Here is a 19,494-nt window from a genome sequence, read left to right on the forward strand (position 1 = left end):
AGCCGAACGATGCCCCAGCAGCCCCCTACAGACAGCAAAGGGGCAGTGGCACTAAACGGTACGTGGCATTGCACGGAGCAGGGCAGTTGGAGAAAATGTCAGACAAAGCCGGCGGGGAGCTTCAGCCAAAGGGGAGCTTTTTGTTATTAAAAGTGTTTATTCGATGCCAGGAAAGCCCCCAGAAAGCACAGCACTGACAGAAGCTCGTGACAAAGCGTGTGTGGAGAAAGGGGTGTGTGTGTGTGTGTGTGTGTGTGTGTGAGAGAGAGAGAGAGAGACACACACACATACACACACAGAGACAGAGAGAGAGACACAGAGAGAGAGGGAGAAAGATAGGGGTGGTGGGGAGAGACATGTTCCGATTTGTGTTTTGGATGGATTGTTCTAATAGGGCAGAAAAAAGCAGAGCCAGAGAGAACAAAGTCCAGGAGACCAGCTAATATTTCAGGTGCTAATAATTCAGACTCATTCTCTTGCCTTTGTTTAGAAGTCTTATAGTGGCTGGTGGGATGTGGGGTGAGAGAGAAAGAGGGGACACAAAGATGACACCCAGGTGATCCCTGAGAGGGCCTGTCCCCTTCTCCAGCCCATCAACCCTGCTGCTTGCCCGTAGCCAGTGGGGGTACAGGGACAGGGGGTTTCTTAAAATGTCAGAACATTATGTCTCCTCCATATTCTCCTCCAACACCCCAACCTGGAGAAGAACTGGCACAGTGGATCGGGGACCAGGCGCTAGAGTCAGGGTCCAGGTTCAAATCCCAACCCTACCCGTGTGACTCTGAGCAAGTTGCTTGACCACTCTGTGCCTCAGTTTCCCCATCTGTAAACTAGGAATAACCAAAGACCCTACCTCACAGAATGCTTGTGAGGGTTAAAAACCATCATGTGGGACTTCCCTGGTGGCGCAGTAGTTAAGAATCTGCCTGCCAATGCAGGGGACATGGGTTCGAGCCCTGGTCTGGGAAGATCCCACATGCTGTGGAGCAACTAAGCCCGTGAGCCATGGCCGCTGAGCCTGCACTCTAGAGCCCGTGAGCCACAACTACTGAGCCCACGTGCCACAACTCCTGAAGCCCGCGTGCCTAGAGCCCGTGTTCCACAACAAGAGAAGCCACTGCAATGAGAAGCCCGTGCACCACAACGAAGTGTAGCCCGCGCTCACCACAACTAGAGAAAGCCCGTGCAGAGCAATGAAGACCCAATGAGGCAAAAAAAGAAAAAAAAAATCATGTGTATAAAAAATGCATAGTGAAGCACCTGGCACACAGTAAGCACCCACTAAAGGTGAGCTCTTCCTATTGTAACTAGGCAAATGTTAGACAATGTACATAGTTATAAAATTAATATTTGTTATTAAAATCAACCTGAAGACTAATCAAGGAGTGAGTTTGAGGGAATTCCCTGGTGGTCCAGTGGTTAGGACTCGGCACTTTCACTGCCGGGGACCCGGGGTTCAATCCCTGGGAACTAAGATCACGCAAGTTGCGTGGCATGGCCAAAAAAAAAAAAAAAAAAGATGAGTGATTTTGAGCTTGATTTCACATACAGTGAGTTTGAAATTAGAGAACAGAAGTTCAGAGCAAGATCCCCAGCCCTCTGAACAGGTGGGAAAGAGATTCCCAAAGGTCAGGATGGCTCAAGGTGGTGCCAGGGCTGGGCCCGGGCTGCACAGCTTGTCAGATGAGTGGACTTGGTCAGGCCCAGCAGGTTTCTCAGGGGCCTGCCCTCTCAGGCCTCTGAGTTCAGTCGGCAGCTTCTCCCCAAGGGCCGGCTTATACTGTCTTCACAGGCTCAGGCTCCTCCCTGGGGGGACTGGGAGGTGGTCTGTAACGGAGAAGAGCCGGGTCTCTGGAGGCGTTCGTGTGTCCATCAGTGGAGGAGATGAATCGGGGGTCCCTGGGGAGCACCTCACTCGCCAAAGTCCTCTCCCCTCCCTGGCGGGTCTCCCATCCACCTCGGCCGCTGCCGCAGCCCCGCTGACTCTGGGAAAACCAAGCTGGGAAGCATTGGAACATTGGATCTAGGGTGACAATGAGATGAAAGAGTAAGAGGGAGACAGACCCACGGTGGGGCAGGAAGGGCTCTATATCAGAGTCCGAATGTCTCCTTTTCTTACCCCATTAACTGTACACAAACAGGACGGGCTATGTGATTTGTGCGGCCCATTAAAAAAAAGAACCAATGTGGGTCCCCTTGTTCAAAAACTAAGAATTTCAAGGGAATTCCCTTGTGGTTCAGTGGTTAGGACTCCGGGCTTTCACTGCCGAGGGCCAGGGTTCGACCCCTGGTCGTGGAACTAAGATCCCACAAGCCACGTGGCACAGCCAAAAAAAATTAAGAATTTCAAGACAGTGACAGCAGAACATTAAACGAAGCATGAGGCTCTTCTGAACATGTAACCTTGTGGAACCGCACAGGTGACAACCTGTGAACCTGGCCCTGAGCACAAAACTCTGAGTGCGTGTCCAAGTGTGTGTTTTTCTGGGGAAAGGGCCCTCAACTTCCTTTTTCAACTGTCAAGGTCATGACCTGACAAGGTCAGTGTGACAGATTAAGTGAGAGTCCCTGTTTCTCGCCACCACCTCCTTTCTCCACTCGGACAGGCAGGGGCTCCAAGAGTGAGACATACAGGCAGACCTTGGGGTAGGGCAGGCCATGGTGGCCCTGGGGACAGAGAGAAGTGGACGCATGAGAGATGGCATTTAGGACTTGCTGATGGACTGGACGTGGGTGGGAGGAAAAGAAAGGCATGATGGCTGACTCCCGGGCTTGTGGCTCAAGCAACTAGACCAACCAACGGCAATGCTGTTCATGGAGATGGGGACCAGCTGGCAGAAGATAGGGTGCTGTGTTTTGCTTTGTTGGGTAGCAAAGGGAATTAAGAATCCCATTCTAGCCATGAAAAGGCATCGAGGGGGACAGATAATAGAGCTCAGAAGGGAGATTAGAGTGAGATACATTTAGAGTCACTGGCATAGAAATGGCATTTAATCCCACTGGGATGGATGAGGGGTCCTCGCTGTTCAGTGAGGGTAGAGCTCTAATACTTGGGCACATTATTTAACTGCACTGACACTCTGAATTCCCATCTGTAAAATGAAGATAAGAATAATATCTTCTTCGTAGGACTTCCGTAAATGAGCTTGTGAATGTTTAGCACGGGCTCTGGTACCTATTAAACACTCAATGAATATCAGCCATTATTATTACTATTACTATGACTATTGTTATCATGTCTTTCTCCTTCCTTTTACAAATATCTATGGAGCCTCCATTGTGTGTCAGGCATTGTTACGGATGCTTTGGAGACATCAATTATCGAGCATGTCATGGGTAATAAGTGCTATGGCAAAAGAAAACGAAGAGCAGAGTCAGAGTGGGGAAAAGATTACAGCATTAAGGAAGGTGGTTGTCACTGAAAAAGTGACATTTGAGCAGAACCCTCTGAGGTGAGGTACGTGTGGGGAGAAGGGTTCCAGGCAGAGGGAACAGCCAGTGCAAAGACCCTAAGGAGGGTGCTCGGAGGTGAGGTCATAGAGATAATGGGTAGGGGGGCCTTTGTAAAGAAACTCTTCACGGCAGAGGTGACTGGTCCTCTAACGTGGCAAAAACAGGTCTCCCACACAATAAGGCAGAAGTTTCTCTGACATGGCAGAGACAGTATGATTTCTAACATGGTAGAGGGAGGAGAGCTCTAACATGGCAGCCGCCCTAGGCTTTGGGCAGGCCCTGAGGCTCCTGTTTCCAGCCCCCCGCCTCTTAGAGGGGCCTCACCTGGCACAATAGGCTCACTAGCAGGGCCTCTCCTCCTGTTGGCTATGGAGTGTCTTCTGGCAAAACTTGGCAGGGCCTTTGCTCCGGGGCTCCCAATCAAAGCAAACATCTGAGTCATTTTCCTCTGAATCTGTGGAGGGACAAGACAAGGCCTCTTCAGTGGTCACAGCCTAGCTCCTATTTTCGATGCTAAAGGAGCCCCCTGCAGGGCCCAGGCATCCCCTGCAGCCTTATCTGAGGCCAGGGGGCCAAGGCAGGATCATGGGAGATGAGACAGCCCCAAGACCTCAGGAAGACTTTAGGGCCTTGAATGGTGAGCAGGGACCAAGAAAGAAGGTTGGCCCATGACACATCCACCTTCTAGAAGAGGAAGGACCCTAGGGGTGAGCAAATGACCTACGTGTATTGAGCATGGTCCAGGAGGGGACACCGAGGAGACACAAGCCCACCCACCCACCTGTCCATCCATCCATCCACCAGTTCATTCATTATCAAATGTCTGAGTATATGTGTCCAGTGGTTTCCCTTACAGCACTGTTTTATGGTGAAACACACACACGCGCACACACACGCTAAAATACCCTGGAAACCATGTGTGTGTCCATCATGAGAGGTCTGGGTGATGAAGTGTGGCACACTCACGTGTGGCATGTCATGAGGCTTGTAAAACACCCGCATTAGATCTGTATCTTTTAACTTGTTGGATGTCTATGGTATATTACAAGAAAGTTGCAGAGAAGTATATGGTAGAATCCCTTTTTTAAAAAAAAAGAATGCCCCCTTCCCCCGCCAAAGCCCCCCACCAGGGATCAAACCCAGGCCCTGGCGGTGAAAGCACCGAATCCTAACCACTAGACCACCAGGAAACTCCCTCGGCCTTTTCTTGGTCTGAAATCTGAGGGGCTGTCTTCAACCTCCTCTACTTCTCTGTAACCAGTGAAACAACCTGAGTGTATCAGAAAAATAATCATCTCCCCTTCCCCCTCTTTTCTCACCTTGCCTTCCCGAGATAGGCCGTGTGAGCAAGCTCAGGTACCCATCTAATAACACGTGTAGGTTTTCCTGCCGCTGGGAGGTGGTAGTGCTGGACGCCAAAGCAGGTCCCGGCTCCACAGTCCCGTGCAGTTCCATGGGGGCCCTTGTCCAAAGGCAGGGAATTCGGAGGCTTCATCCTCCCTTGCTATGTCAGGCTGGGGATCAGCACTGCCCTCCCTGGCCAGCGTCTCCAGGGCTCAGCTGCCAACCATCTTTTCTTGCCTCTGCACCCATCTCACCAGGTAGCTCCCTCCTCCGCCCCACTTGCTCCAGCCTCCACTTGGAAAAGCGCATTGGCATCCTCACATCCTCGTGGGCCACGTGGCACTTGCTGCTCAACCTTCTGCCTTCTGGGCTCTGAAACCGCCCTGCTGAGCCAGGCCAGGTGGGCGTGGGGAGGGGTGAATCAGAGCTCCTCTTGACGGCTGTTCATACTGGATTCCAGGCCAGACGGATTCCAATCAAGAGATCCATGGCAGAAGAGAAAACCCCAGGCCAGGGTGTCCCGAGCCCCAGCCCCCCACACCCTGGCAGGTCCAGACCCTGGGTTTGAGCCAATTCTCAGCACAAAGACAGAACACAGTAATAGTGAGATTCCCAAGAAGATGGGGACCCTGAGGGAGGGCTGCTTGCCTCACTTTAAGGACAGTTTCTCTTCAATGCAAAATGAACAAAAGGACCTGTTTCAAACCGCCACGTGAGATGTCGGTGGGTAAACAGCCTCTCAGGAGAAAGTCTGAGAGTGGGGCCGGACAGGGCAGGTTGTGGATGGCTTAGAGATGGGCCTCCAAGGAGAACGAACTGCTGGAGGAGATTAGTGCCTTGGACCTCAGGGAAGGTGTCCCACCTTCCGGAAAGTCCATCCAAAGCTACGCCTGCACTTCCTCCTACCTTGACAAAACCGACACTGCCTGGATTACTTCTCAGCTTCCAAGCACCTGCTATGTGCCATGTGTGTACAGGTACCCTTCCCCTGACATGCATCTCTCCACAGCCCCAAAGGGTAGGGACCGTTATTATCTCCATTTTGTAGGTGAGAAAACTGGGGCTCAGAGAGGATTTGCCCCAAGTCACACAGCTGGTAGGTGTCAGAGCCCAGGTGGGACACTGGACAGTCGGCACTCTTAAGGGTGTGGCCTTGGACAGGTAACTTCTCTCCAAACCTGAGTTTCCTCACTTGTATGATAAGGATTATTTCACAGGGTTACTCTGAGGATTAAATGAAATAAGGTACACCAGGTGTTTAGCACAAGGCCTAGCAGTGTTCGAAAAAGCTATTGTTATGAACGATTAAGGGGCGAAGCTGAAACCCGGGCCCACATCCCCTAGACTCTGGAGAAATGGGATTTTATAGCCACTGCAGGCAAGGGCTCTGCCTTCTACCCAACACTAGCCCTCAGGGAGGGCTGCCGTCCACCCTGGGAACAGAAGGAGAACACACTTTAAACAAACATTTTCTGGAAGCTCTCGCCAAGAACTCCTAACAATCGCACAATTGCCAGCCCCTACATGTGAGGTTATGGGGCAAGTTGGGGGTGAACTGCTCAGCTTGTCTGAGCACCATCTGAGCAGAGCTGGCAGCACACTCAGTGCCCTCCCTGCCCAGGTGGTCAAAGGTCATGGGGCTGCTGAGCAGGAGGTGGGAGGTCAAACAGACCCCAGGAAGAGGCCCCTAGGTGATGGGAGTGCCGGGGGAGACGGGACACCTGAGGAGCAGAGTGTCATTCTTGCCACGTGGCCAGGCTGTCCCCCGTCCCCACCGGCCCACCGCTCCCAGCCTCCCTCAGGCCTGCTTCACCCTGCCTCCCACTCCTCTGGGTGGCATGCTGAGCTCAGGACAGGTGTCAGTCAGCTTCTGTGATCCCGTGTCCTACAGAAACCCAGATCCTCCCTGATGTGTGGTCTGGGCAGGAAACTGTGTGAGTGGTCTCTGGGCACCTGCTAAATGCTGAAGGCTGCTGTACCCATCGAGCTGGTTGTTGACTGCAAAAGCACAGGGCTGAGGGCCGAGAAGGGCTGAAAGCCAGCCCATGCTCTGCTCACTGGGCCTTGTGCCCTGGCTGCATTCACAGGAAGGGACATCTTTTACTAATTCATCTGCCCAGAGGGGCCACCTCTTTCTGATTTGTACCAAAGACCTTATGTGCTTGCTAGCTGTGGCCCTGAAGGGACACCTTTTTGTGTGTGTATTTATTTATTTGTTTATTTATTATAAAGATTCAATTCCTTCTAAATTAATGATTGGTCACAAAAACAGAAAGCATTTACTGCCATGCTGAAACATACATTTTACATTTGACACCATATTTCACACAAAAATTATAGTTCCATTATTCTGTATATATATATATATATAGTTTACATACACATTTTGATAATAATAGCTTCTATTACCGGTGGTATATGAGTACTGCTTCTTCAGAAACAATATGAATTTTGTATACACTATAACCAATTCCAAGTCCATTTCTGCTCCAAGTTTATTTTACCACAAATATATTTATATTATAGCACAAAAGTAATAAATTGTTTTATCTTCTATCTAGAATATCTTAACTAAATTCGCAATCACACTCACAATAATTTCCTATGTACCAAAGACCTTATACGCTAGCAGTGGCCCTGAAGGGACCCATGTGCACACATACATATTGTTTTCCCAACTCAGGATTCACTCTGGGACTCCAGGTTAAGAAACGCTAAACTACCAAGTCAATGCTTTCTCGGAGCCAGCAGGAAACCCCTCTGCCTGAAGGACACCCCTCTCTCGGCAGTTGTTTTGGGACTCCCACCCTATCCCACGCCCTGCCCAGCCTCCAGGATTAGGGCCCGGCCTGGCAGCTCACCTTGGCTGAGTAAGAAGTGTAGCCAGACGATCAGCAATAACAACAGCAAAGCCACAGGCAGACAGAGCCAGAACACCAGGAAAGAAAACGTCAGCTCGTTCACCAGCGGCACCAGAGGGTACTTCATGGTGCGTGTGTGGCTAAGCCAGGCTGGCCTGGGCTGGGCTGGCAGGGCTGCCCTGGGGAACTGGCCGGGCCACGCTCCGCTCTCAGCCCAATTGTGACTGAATGGGTGACGTAATAAGGAAACCACAAGGTCCTTCAGGCAGCTGAAGAGAGCTGTTTTGGACGAGTGGGAAGCAGCTGGGGTAGTGGGACAGTTTGACTGAGAACAGAAGCCCAGGCTTCCTGGCCTGGGTTTGAATCCTAGTAAGATGCTGTGGGTTCACGTGACACCTCCCCAACCCTCTTGTAGAATGGAAATAATCCTTACCTCGCCAAGCTGCTAAAAGTTAGAAAAGTGGATACAAATTGCCCCCAGGTGGGTGTCCATATATCTGAGGTCACATATTCCTTCTGGAGCCAGCAAGGCCCTCAGTAAATGACTGTTATTTAATCTGGAAGCTTCTGCATCTCTCTGTATTAGGGTTTTCAGTGATGAGCTTCTAAGACTTTAACCTTGTTCCTTTATCTCCCAAGTGGGCAAGACACCCCCAAATGCTGAGCTGCTCTCTCCCCCTCGCCTCTGTCATTCTTTCATTATGGAGTAGTCAGTAAATCTCTGCGTCAGGTGCCACGACAGGAAGGAGGCGCTGGACGTCCCAGGGCCTGACAGCCCCTAAGCTGGAGGGGGACTCTGGCCAGGCTGGGAGCCTGGTGGGTGCGGGAAGTCCACACGAAGAGCGGCTGCTGCTTGTGGAGGGGAGGAAGGCAGAAGCGTGGTATTCTCCAACTGGCCCACCTACCTCAGCCACTGCCAGCAGAGGGGCGGAGGGGGCTGGACAGTACTTATGAGACATGCCGACTGGCGTGCTCACCCTGCTCTGCTGAGTCAGAACCTCCAGGGGGTGAGGCTCGGACTCCACACATCAATGGGCAACCGGTCTGAGGCCAACTTGATTTTGAGACCACGGCATCTCATGGAGCATAGGTTGGAAAGTCAGGCAGACCCAGTTCCAGGCTGGGGGAGCAGCTGTAGGAAGTGGGTGGTAGACCTAGGGGAGACATGGAGTGGAAGGACCCCCTTAGAGGAAGACACTGGCACAGGGAGAAGGGTAAGAGGGCTCCAGCCACAGTAAAAACGGGGGCGGGGACAGCTGGGGTTTGGAGGGCCAGTGTGTTTAAAGGGAGTCTTAGCCCAGCTGTGGAATGACCTGAGTCCCCAGCAGAGGAGGGTCAGGGCAGATGGTATTAGAATGTGCATCCATGAAACACGGTAGCCTGGCAAGCTGTGCCACTCAGGGCCTGGGGGCCAAGACCAAGAGCTGGGTGGTCTGGGTTGGGGTGATTTCTTGGCACTGTTTTTTGTTTGTTCGTTTTTGGCTGTGCCAGTCGTAATTGTGGCACGCAGGATCTTTAGCTGCAGCATGCGAACTCTTCGTTGCGGCATGCAGGATCCAGTTCTCTGACCAGGGATCGAACCCAAGCCCCATGCATTGGGAGCACGGAGTCTTAGCCACTGGCCCACCAGGGAGGTCCCTTGGCACTGGGTTCTGAAGGGGCTGGGGTCAGAAAGAGCTGAGCAGCACAGCTGAGAAAGGCTCGAACACACATATCCTTGCCAGACCCCAAAACAGGGCCACCGTGCAGTCAGCCCAGGGCTAAGCACCCCCAGCCACCAGAACCCAGCAGCAGGTCCTGTGGTGAGGAGGCAAGCAGGTGTGGACACACACCTGAGGGGATGCAACTCGCAGCCCTGGCTTCCAGTTGCACTTAGGGGGTCACGCATTGTCACGTGGAGTCAGTGCCAGGCTGGAGGGGTGGCTCTTGGCAGAGTCATGCACCACAGCTGTTTGCTCAAGTGGTACCCCACCCCCACGTGTGACCTAGGCATTAGGTGTTAATCTGGCCCCATGGAACCTTCTGCAGCCAAGACCCTACTCAAAGGGCCAGTGGGCAGCGGGAGGACCTCCCCCTGCATCTCTGCTTTCCTGACTGGCCAGCCCTGGCAGAGCTCAGATCTTCTGCAGGCAGGGAGCTCAGCTGGCATTTCTGTGTTCCCAGGACACAGAGAGCCAGCCAGCTGCTCAGCAATTGCTAGCCTCTGTAAGGTGGGCCTCTGTTGGCAGTGCTTGTTACACAAGCTCCTTCCAGCATAGAAGGCCAAATAATTTTCTTTTTAAATTTATCAAAATTTGAGTATTTCATGATACTCTACAAAACCAGGGTGAAAACCTACTGATCTAAAATTATGAAGAACACCCATGCCAGAGTCAAACCAAAAGCACACATGACATTTTTAGATAAGAATCTCCTTAAAATTTAATTGACTAAATGTATTACATTCAATATTCCATGGGTTTCTTCTGGACAAAGGGGCTGCATAAATACAAACAAGCCTCTGGGCCTTCTTCCCTAACTGACAAAGAGGAAACACAGGAGGCGAGGGTACACAGGACACCTTCATATTTACATTTCGCCTTTACTTTACAGTTCAGTGCCAGAAATATTTACAGAAAATACAATAAGAAAAAGATCATGTCTTGGCAACATACCAAAATTCATACAAACTGTGTATATGATTTCAAGCAAATAATGATACTGCTTACTTTTTAGCCACAACTGCCAAGCCCTTCAGAGGAGAAAGATGTTCTTGGTCACTGCAAGAGACAAGGACTTGGGAAACTTGGTTTGCTTCAACAAATATTTATTGGGCGCCTACTGTATGCAAGGCACTGTGGAATCCCAAATTATACCTTTCCCTCACCATTAAAAAAAGAAAAGCATCGGAAAAACATGAGTTGATACTCCGAGAAAAACACTATACAGTACATGGCTTCTTTAGCTACTGAGAACCCACAGCTTGATTCCACATTGAACGGGTGGATTACCTCCAATCTCTCCATCTCAGGAAAAGAGGCTATCATGGAAATCCCTAAAACAGACCACCTAACACAACTTACCGTTTCATGTAAACATATAAATCAATTCTTTTTAGGAAGATATAACCTGAAAGGGTTTAAAAATGCTGAATGGAGAACTACCAGCAGGAGTGTCAAATTACCGCCGATACATTTTTTACCATCTACATGTCTTTGAGCAAGGCTGACTCCCACTTTCTTTGGGTAAAATTCCACCTTCCAATATAAATAAATACTCTTGAAGACACTGCTTCTCTAAAAATGACTCTGCAGAGTCTGACAAATGCTTCCTCAGTGTATACAGGAAGTAACCACTCATGAAGGCCTCACACACAAAACCTGTAGGGAACTGACATTACTGGCCAAAGATGTAGGTATTTTGTTTTTATAAATGAGTCCAGAGGAGAATGGGTGGCCTCAGGGGACCTGAAGACCTGGAAATGGAGGACAGCATGCATGCATGTTGTGTATATATTGCCAGGACGGGAGGCAGTCAAACCACCATGTAACTATCCAGGTCAAAGGGCCAATGGACAGGAGCGGGTCTTAGGAGGAAGCACTGGACAAAAGAGAGCCGGCTGAACAGGAAAAGGCAAAAGCCCTCCTCTCTGCCCTCAGTGCTCCCAATCAGAGAGGGGGAGAGAGCCCCTACCCCCCCAAATGTGAGAAGGGACTACGAGGGGCTACCTGCCTCTGTCCCCTGGGTAATGCTTTCCTTGTCAACAAAAGCCACACTCACCCACACCCTGGTGCACCTGTCACATGCAGCAACTAAACTGTTTAAACCAAAGACCGAAGTGGTCCTGGCTTCCCCCCAAAGGTTCTGAACCTATGTTAGCAAATTTATCAAGTGGACTACTAGAGATTATTATTAGAGACTAAATATGCTCCTCTGGCATTACTGTACTCAAAGTGACTTTTACAAAGGCAGTTGAGAGAACTTAGTGACCATGAACTCAAACCCACACTAGTGAAAGGTCCAAGGGTCCCCACCACACTCCCTTTTTAGGTAGATGGGATTTTGAGCAGAAGGAGTCGGCACCTGACGAGGTATGTGTGCCCCATACTCCGTCTGTGCTGTGCACACCGGGGTTTCACGCCTTAGGGAGCAGCACAGTCCTAAATCCATCCCTCCTTCCCTGGGAGACCACAAAGTCTTCCAGATCATAAATGCATTCAACATGGTTGTTCACTGACTTATCAAAGCCATTAGAATTACAGAGTTGTCAGAAATTAGAGCAAACTGAAGCATCAGGAAGGCCACCCCAACACACACACACCACCGTACATTTTGCTGACAGCAGAACTATGCCAAAGGTAAAAGTGTTATCTGAAGAGTCACACTGAGGAGGCACACCTATATCAGTTATTTTTAACCTCTGGAATGTTATAAGTTGCACATTAATTTATAGCCTTCTTTGTCCACATCCATCAGAACAAGTGCCCATTTTTTCCCATGAAATGTCAATCTGGAATTTCCATGAAAGTTGTTAAACCTCACTTTACACCTGCTGAGCTACTAAAACATTTTTAGGGAAGAACGTGCTAATCATACAACCCCCTCCCCCATGCTACCATCTGGAAACATCAATTTATTGCCCAGATTAAAAAAAATCAATTACTGAATAATATTATACCCTGAATGGAAACTGGAGTCATAGAAGGAGGAGGTTACCTTTACCTGAGCTTAAAACAAACATGAAGAAAAAGGTACGGCAAACTAAAACCAAGAGCTGCTATGCCGTTTCTTGCTCATAGATATCAACATGTACTTCTGGAATAGAAATATCTGCACAGGGAATTAGGTCCTATATTATTCCCCACCCTCTAATTAAACTACCAAAACATCAAACCAAACAGACGGTTGTAGGCCTGACCTACAGAATCTACTGACATCAGAGTTCAAGTGGGAAATCACCCCTTATACAACTGTGATCACTCCTCTTTGGACTTTTAAATGTCACTTATTTTCTTAACATAAAATAATCTTAATAAAGAAGAAAGCACATAAGAATAGGAGAAATGAGCAGTGTATACTCTAGCACTGTAACAGGAATCCTTGTAAGGATGTTCTGGGTCTGGCCACCTCAAAACATTTATCCCTGGCAGAAAAGTAGCAGCGAGGTAACAGAAGTATTTCAAAAACCCGGGCAGGGATTTGTTGTGCCTTCAGCCGGCAAAGTCCAGAAAATATAACAACAGCCATTTCTAAAAGCAGCCACCCAAGGAGGTGGTCACTAATGTTTGTCAATTATGATGAAATCTAGTAGCTCTCTGGGAGAGATCTGAATTAGTAGCGTTGAGAGGCTACTTCCTGAACCCCAAATTAGAATCCTTCATAAACTACTGCAGTTTCCTGCTTGGTCCTGAAATGAGACAATGGATGAAACCAAATAATGTTTAACCTTTGCTGTGAATTTATATTTCTTAATATTTAACCAAGAAATTACCAAGGAATTACAAATGGTTAACCTGTCATAATGTCACGGAGCTAGACAATAACGGAGAGAGTGGAGGCATCACAGCTGTCTTCTAACTTAGCTCCACAAACTCCATTTGTATCCTCATTAAAGGACTGGGCCATGCTTCCATTTTAGATCTGTTCCTGGGCTGCCCAGAAACTGAGGCCTTCAGACAGACCTTTGCAGTGATGAGAGTAACTTTCTGAAATGTGGAGAAAAACTATGAAATATTTTAATCTCAGACTTCTTATCTGAGCAAAAAACACTTAAGTTCTTTTCCATCAGTTTGACATTTGGATGACAGCTGGATGACAAATGGATCTACGAGTGAGCAGAAAGTTGAGGTTTCCTTCCTTCTCCTCCATGCCATCAACACGAGTCTTTAAATGTCCTGGAAGATTCTGAGACAGATTTTACTTTTGAACACAACCTCCTAAAAAGTGAGGTATAAAACTATCTTCAACTTCTAATTTGCAAATTTGAAACTACCAATGCACATGTTTAACTGAGATGCATAAAAGCCTTTCTCCTCAAAAGGCTTATATTTAACTAAAATTGTCACTTTTAAAAGAAAGTTTATGGCTAAAACGTATATCATCATTACCAGCAGGAATATGATTGTGTCTGGGAGCCCATTTCACTAAAAAGCCGAAAAGTCTTCTCTCAGATGGGTTTATAATGTGTCTCTTCTATTCTGGTGATTAAACAGTAAGCTCTTGGGGAGTGATTTGTTTTGTTACAGTGATCACCTATCAAATTGTTTTGCTTTGATATTATAGCTCCAAACTAGAGTTCAATAGTCCTAGACAGACAGTGGTCTAAGAACTACAGTTCTTGAGTCCAACCTCCTGAAAAAGTGAAGTATAAAACTCTGGCTCCAACTGCTTGTTCCGGTACTTGTTGACAATGTCGGTGATCTTCTGTTTCCGGCGGACATGTGGTGGACTGTACGAGTCACTTTCCAGTCTCTTTCTTCTACAAATGTTAATTACAGTCTGCCTCACCAGAAAACCTTGAAAACAGAGGGTTTTAGTCAGCTAGGTGAACTATCAGTATTCAAGTGAACTATTCTCTGCAAACTCAAACTATTTCATTACATTTGCAAAACTCCTTGTCCCCAGAGAGACAGAGCTCTACTAAGATAAAACTGTCAAAAGAAACACACAATGACATGGAAAAACAAAATCAAAATCTAGCCTGACAACCCATTTCCTGCCTTGGACTGTAAACAACTATGCTTGTTTTCCAGTACTGGAAGTTTGTGAATTATAGTTGTGCTCCTACTTAGCAGATTAGGCACACTTCAAAACAGAACCAAACATGCTTCCTTTTAACAAGAGCCAGAGGATTTTCCACATGTGGGACCTACTAAGTAATATCACCATTTCCTTATTTATACTTCTTTTTGGTTCATGAAAATGTTAAATAAAAAAAAAAAAATAGAAAACTCAATGGGACTTCCCTGGTGGCGCAGTGGTTAAGAATCTGCCTGCCAATGCAGGGGACACGAGTTTGATCCCTGGTCCGGGAAGATCCCACATGCCGTGGAGCAACTAAGCCCGTGCGCCACAACTACTGAGCCTGTGCTCTAGAGCCCATGAGCCACAACTACCGAGCCTGTGTGCCACAACTATTGAAGCCCGTGAGCCTATAGCCTGTGCTCCGCAACAAGAGAAGCCACTGCAGTGAGAAGCCCACACTCACCGCAACAAAGAGTGGCCCCTGCTTGCTGCAACTAGAGAAAGCCCACACACAGCAACGAAGACCCAACACAGCCAAAAATAAATAAACAAATAAATAAATTTATTTTTAAAAAAATAAATGAAAAGAAAACTCACTCCTTCAGCCACATACGACTTACCGAGTGCTCGCCTACTGACAATCATCCCATCCACGAGAGGGATGACCATGTTAAATTTTCCAGTGGCTCCTTGAATTTTAATCCGGAATAATCCAGTGTTTAAAGGGTGGATGAAGATGACAGGAACTTCTTTTTCAAGAGCAGTAGATCTTAAGAAAAGAAAAAACTCTTCTTACTCCAGATATTCAAGAGCTAAAGTCCCCCATGTATAATATAAGAATACCAAGGGGACTTACTGCCAGGCAGTACTTGAGAAGAGACAAGTGATCAGTCTGCTCAGAATCTTCTTTCTGGGAGCCCATGGTGAAGCTCCCCACACCAACACCTGACCCTAATTACCCATCACTGGGGTTGGCCTTTTGAAGCTGACCAAAAAAGGGGCTAAAAATTGTGCTTAGAAACACTGGGGACACGGGGTAGAAGGAAAGGCCAGAAAAATGTATGGTGGGGAGCCATCAATAGCAACCAGCCATGGGACTTTTACTTAGTTCCTCCTTCTTGTAGGGAACAAAAGTGGGGCTGGCCAGAGGGCAGGGAATTCCACCACAGTCAATGCTGGCACCTCAGAGGAGAAGTGGAAATACAGTTTAGGCTCACTATGGGAATCCCTGATATGATTTTTTTTAGGTGCTGGGGAAAGAGGTTGGGAGGACCTTAGTCTGGGTCAGTTGCAAGTGTCCTCCTCAGCAGAGGTGATAAATGGCTGAGTCTTAGCACAGTCAAAGCCCTCAAAGCCTCTGAACAGGTAACACAGCTGCCAAGGTCAGCAACCGTACCTTTAGAAGACTGAATTACACATCATGTGTCAGGGCTACGCCAATGCATCTAGAGGTACCCATGTTACTCTTCGATGCTATATGCCAGGGTTTTGGTTTGTTTTTGTTTTGCAACACAATGAGTTTTCTTTCTAAAGTGATTTTGGCCAAAGGGACAGTGAGTCAATTTTTAAAGACATTTAATAAAAATCAATCCTATACTAATTCTGTCCCCAAGACAAATTCTAAACTTTGCTAAACTACTAGTAAAACACAAATTTTACAGTCCAATCATATTAGAACTTTTGACCTAAAAAGATTAAAACAACAACAAACAGTACAAGAGACTTAAAAGTTCTCTTCCAAACTAGTTCTAGAAAAGTACCCCTTATGAAATCTATTCTGGTCTCTTCAGCAAGTGTCAGTGTCATGGACGAAAAAAAGAAAAACAGGACTGTTCTGTATTAAGAGAGACTGAAAGAATTAACACCAGATGGATGAAATGGATGCTGGTTTAAACAAACCAGCTATAAAGACTATTTTAGGGAAAATGGAGAAATTTGAATGTGAGCTGGCTACTAGATAAAATTAAGGAATTGCTACTAACTTTATTACTGTGATAATATTATCTTTATCTATTTGAAAAGTGTTCTTAATCTTCAGAGGTGCATATTTAGAATGTTAGAAAATCTGTAATTTGCTTTAAAATACTTTAGCATAAAAAACATGGGGACTTCCCTGGCAGTCCAGTGGTTAAGACTCTGTGCTTCCACTGCAGGGAACATGGGTTCCAATCCCTGGTCGGGGAACTGTCAATAAGATCCCGCATGCCACGCGGTGTGGCCAAAAAAACCCCAAAACAAACATGGAAGTTTTAAGAATGACTTGCCCTATTCTAGAAATTTAATATGATAATGTTAAAATAAACCACCTTTACTGACTTCATTTCTACAACAGTAATATAAATTCATCTTACGTGCAATACAAACCAGATCATGTAAACAGAAGGAACTTACTCAAAGTTAAAATATCAAGTTTAGCTTGATATAAATTATTTGTTTAAACCAAAGACAAGCAAGCAAAAATCTTTGAAACGATAAAGCCTGAACAGATATATTCTTATTATTCTTAGAATCATATTATTCTGTTTTTATCCTTTTTGTGCATGAAAAGCTAAAATAAAAATATTATAATAAAGTTAGCATTACGTTTTACTTAGAAATATTTTTCCATTAAATAGCTCCTATGTGATGAGGATATTTTAACTGCTATCTATCCAGAATGTTTTGACCAATTTAATTCCATTATTTCTATCTAATATTGCTACTCTATTATCAGCCTTCACTAATACTTAATTGCCTCCACTTCTCTTTCTTTTTTGCCTCAGATAAATTTAAACAGCAATTAATTATGCCATTTAAAAATCCTTGCTCATTTGATCACCTTGTGCATTAATCTACTAACTTCTCTCTTTGATTCTTTTCCCCTAATTATGTTTACTTCTTACTGCCCTCATCCCTTTTGTTTCATTAAAGTCCTTATCTCTTAATGAAACTGCAATCAACAGATTGTGAAAAATAGGTTCCTTTATGCTTAAACACAATGCTGATAAACTTCAAGCAAGTAAAGAGCGTACCTCAGAGAAGTGCTACTATTTGCAGTAGTTTCCACACCAGTACTGATTTCTGTCATCAGGTCTGAGAGGGGAAAGTTTTCTGGAAGAAAATCATAGCATTACAATTAATATCTCCCTCCTAGGAAACCTATTTTCCTAATCTCTTCACATAGCGGGCAACAAATATATGGACTGTGCTATCCTAAAATATATAATCCTAACTATTCTTCACAAATTAAAAAAAAAATTCTCCCTTAAGACGTATTTTAGATAAGTTCATCTAAAGCAGAGAGTTTTTACAGAACATAATCTATAGTCTTGGAGGGCTTGGAAATAGCTTTAGAAGTTCTGGAAAGCAACTATCACACTTTCTTATAAACTCTAAGCTGGATGAGATTCTAGGACAAAAACACATTTCTAATGTTCTTATGCAGCTTACATAAAAATCATGAAAAACATATCCATAGCAGAATCCCTAAGGACAAATTAATCTTTACACTAAAATAAGACAGTAGGGTCTGTGGAAAGAGGGTGAGGGAGGTGTTCCCCCTTCTCCTTTCCAGAGGTTCTGGGGTACCTGGGGGCTACATGCAGTGGGACCAAGTGGCCACAAACCAGTAACTGGCATACGAAGAAGAGCTAAAGGCTTTTTGTAACCATGAGTCTCATCAAATCTTCACAACTATGAAATAAGTGCTGGATCACTCATTTAACAGATGAGTGACCTAAGGCTTAATGAAATCGAGGCTTGCTGAACTCCAGTCCCAGCTCTTGGCCACCATATAGGGCCTATGCTGCCACTCCCTTTAGACATTTAACAAGTCATCGTCATCCTATTATAATCTTATTAATGGACAAAGTCCTTACACAGTACCTATATCATCATAGCGTTCCACCCAGACGACAGAAACTCTTGTCTCAGGTCCAAGGGGAGGCACAGGGCGCCCCTGAGGCAGCTTCTTCATTCTGGAACTGGGACTGAGCTGTATGAGGCAGAGAAGAGCAGAAGAGGGGAAGAAAAACAAACAAACAAATAAAAAACACTGGCTTAATAAAACTACAACCATACATTCATCAAGCTACCCAGTGAAATAAGGATCACGTCATGGGAAGTCACTTCTGGAAAAAAGTATAAAATACATTTGCAAAAAAGCCCTTCTTTGGTTCCTCTGTTTATCAAGTCTCAAACTAGAGCAAGGAAATGAAGGTCTAGAAACTTCAAATGAAAAAAAGATAAGGAACAGTAAACAATTATAGTTATAAAAATAAAATTTGATGCAATGCCTTAATGAGTGCTTAAAAAGGATCTGAGTCTATCTCTATGGTCAGAAAGCAGTACAATTTTTCCATCATAGCAACATCACTGATTTGCCCGGGGATCCTTTCAGTGTTGAACTCTTGTCAACAGCTTTTCCTGTATCTACTGATATAATGATATGATTTTTCTTTCCTTAAGTTTGTTAGTAGTCTGCAAAGTATGTGGCAAATGAAAACATGGTGCTTTAAGAGTTGTCATTCTTTGGATTTTAAGAAATAACCAAGCTTTATGCGTTTTATTTCTTTATCTTATTTCCCTGCATAAAACCTCTACTACCTTGTGAATAGAAGTAGTGAGAGCAAACATCCTTGCCTCCATTTGGGGGGAAAGCTTTCAGAATAATGTGTAAGTATAATGTTAGCTGCAGGTTTCTAGCAGAGTTCTGTTTCAGGTTGAGGAAGTTCCCTTCTAATCGTAACCACGTTGGCATTCAGAAAATGAGTAGCAATCCTTGACTATTAGATCTGACTAAAATTCTGCATTACCTGACTTGTTCTTCTCCAAACTGTATTCTGTAAAACCTTTTTAAAGGTAGCAACTCATGATTTTCAAAATCGGTCTACTTCAGAGAGTTTTATACAAGTTAACTTTTTTCCTAAATCAATTTTAAAGGTGAACCTCTCCCATATTCTTTTAAGCAAATACTTAACGTTAAAAATAATTTTAAGTGTAGAAAGAGCCAAATTAAACCCCTTTACAATGGAAGAAGGGCTTCAGGAAAGTTTACATTACACTTCTTTTGTCTTTTTAACCATTTGTTCTAAATCAATTTTCTTACACCTGTAAACTGATCCTGTACTCTTGT

General features: G+C 45.8%; 2 protein-coding genes across 3 annotated transcripts in view; both read right to left on the minus strand.

The window, feature by feature from the left end:
* Positions 1-1,857: 1,857 nt before the first annotated feature.
* ADIG (adipogenin) lies at positions 1,858-7,868 on the minus strand. The gene is made up of 3 exons (XM_060079032.1): positions 7,659-7,868; positions 3,778-3,907; positions 1,858-2,023 (listed from the first exon to the last, which is right to left on the minus strand). The coding sequence occupies exons 1-2, from the start codon at positions 7,783-7,785 to the stop codon at positions 3,795-3,797; spliced, it is 240 nt and encodes a 79-aa protein (XP_059935015.1). The 5' UTR covers positions 7,786-7,868; the 3' UTR covers positions 1,858-2,023; positions 3,778-3,794.
* Positions 7,869-10,074: 2,206 nt separating this feature from the next.
* RALGAPB (Ral GTPase activating protein non-catalytic subunit beta) overlaps positions 10,075-19,494 on the minus strand; it is a 103,470-nt gene continuing 94,050 nt past the window's right edge. For both annotated transcript variants that reach the window (XM_060120071.1, XM_060120069.1), the window contains exons 27-30: positions 18,246-18,354; positions 17,393-17,471; positions 15,002-15,150; positions 10,075-14,152 (exon numbers count right to left, since the gene is read on the minus strand). In XM_060120071.1, coding sequence (XP_059976054.1) covers positions 13,959-14,152; positions 15,002-15,150; positions 17,393-17,471; positions 18,246-18,354 — 531 coding nt within the window. In that variant the 3' untranslated portion in view covers positions 10,075-13,958. The remainder of the gene's footprint in view (positions 14,153-15,001; positions 15,151-17,392; positions 17,472-18,245; positions 18,355-19,494) is intronic.

Source organism: Mesoplodon densirostris, chromosome 16, assembly GCF_025265405.1.
Source record: "Mesoplodon densirostris isolate mMesDen1 chromosome 16, mMesDen1 primary haplotype, whole genome shotgun sequence".
Taxonomy (NCBI): domain Eukaryota; kingdom Metazoa; phylum Chordata; class Mammalia; order Artiodactyla; family Ziphiidae; genus Mesoplodon; species Mesoplodon densirostris.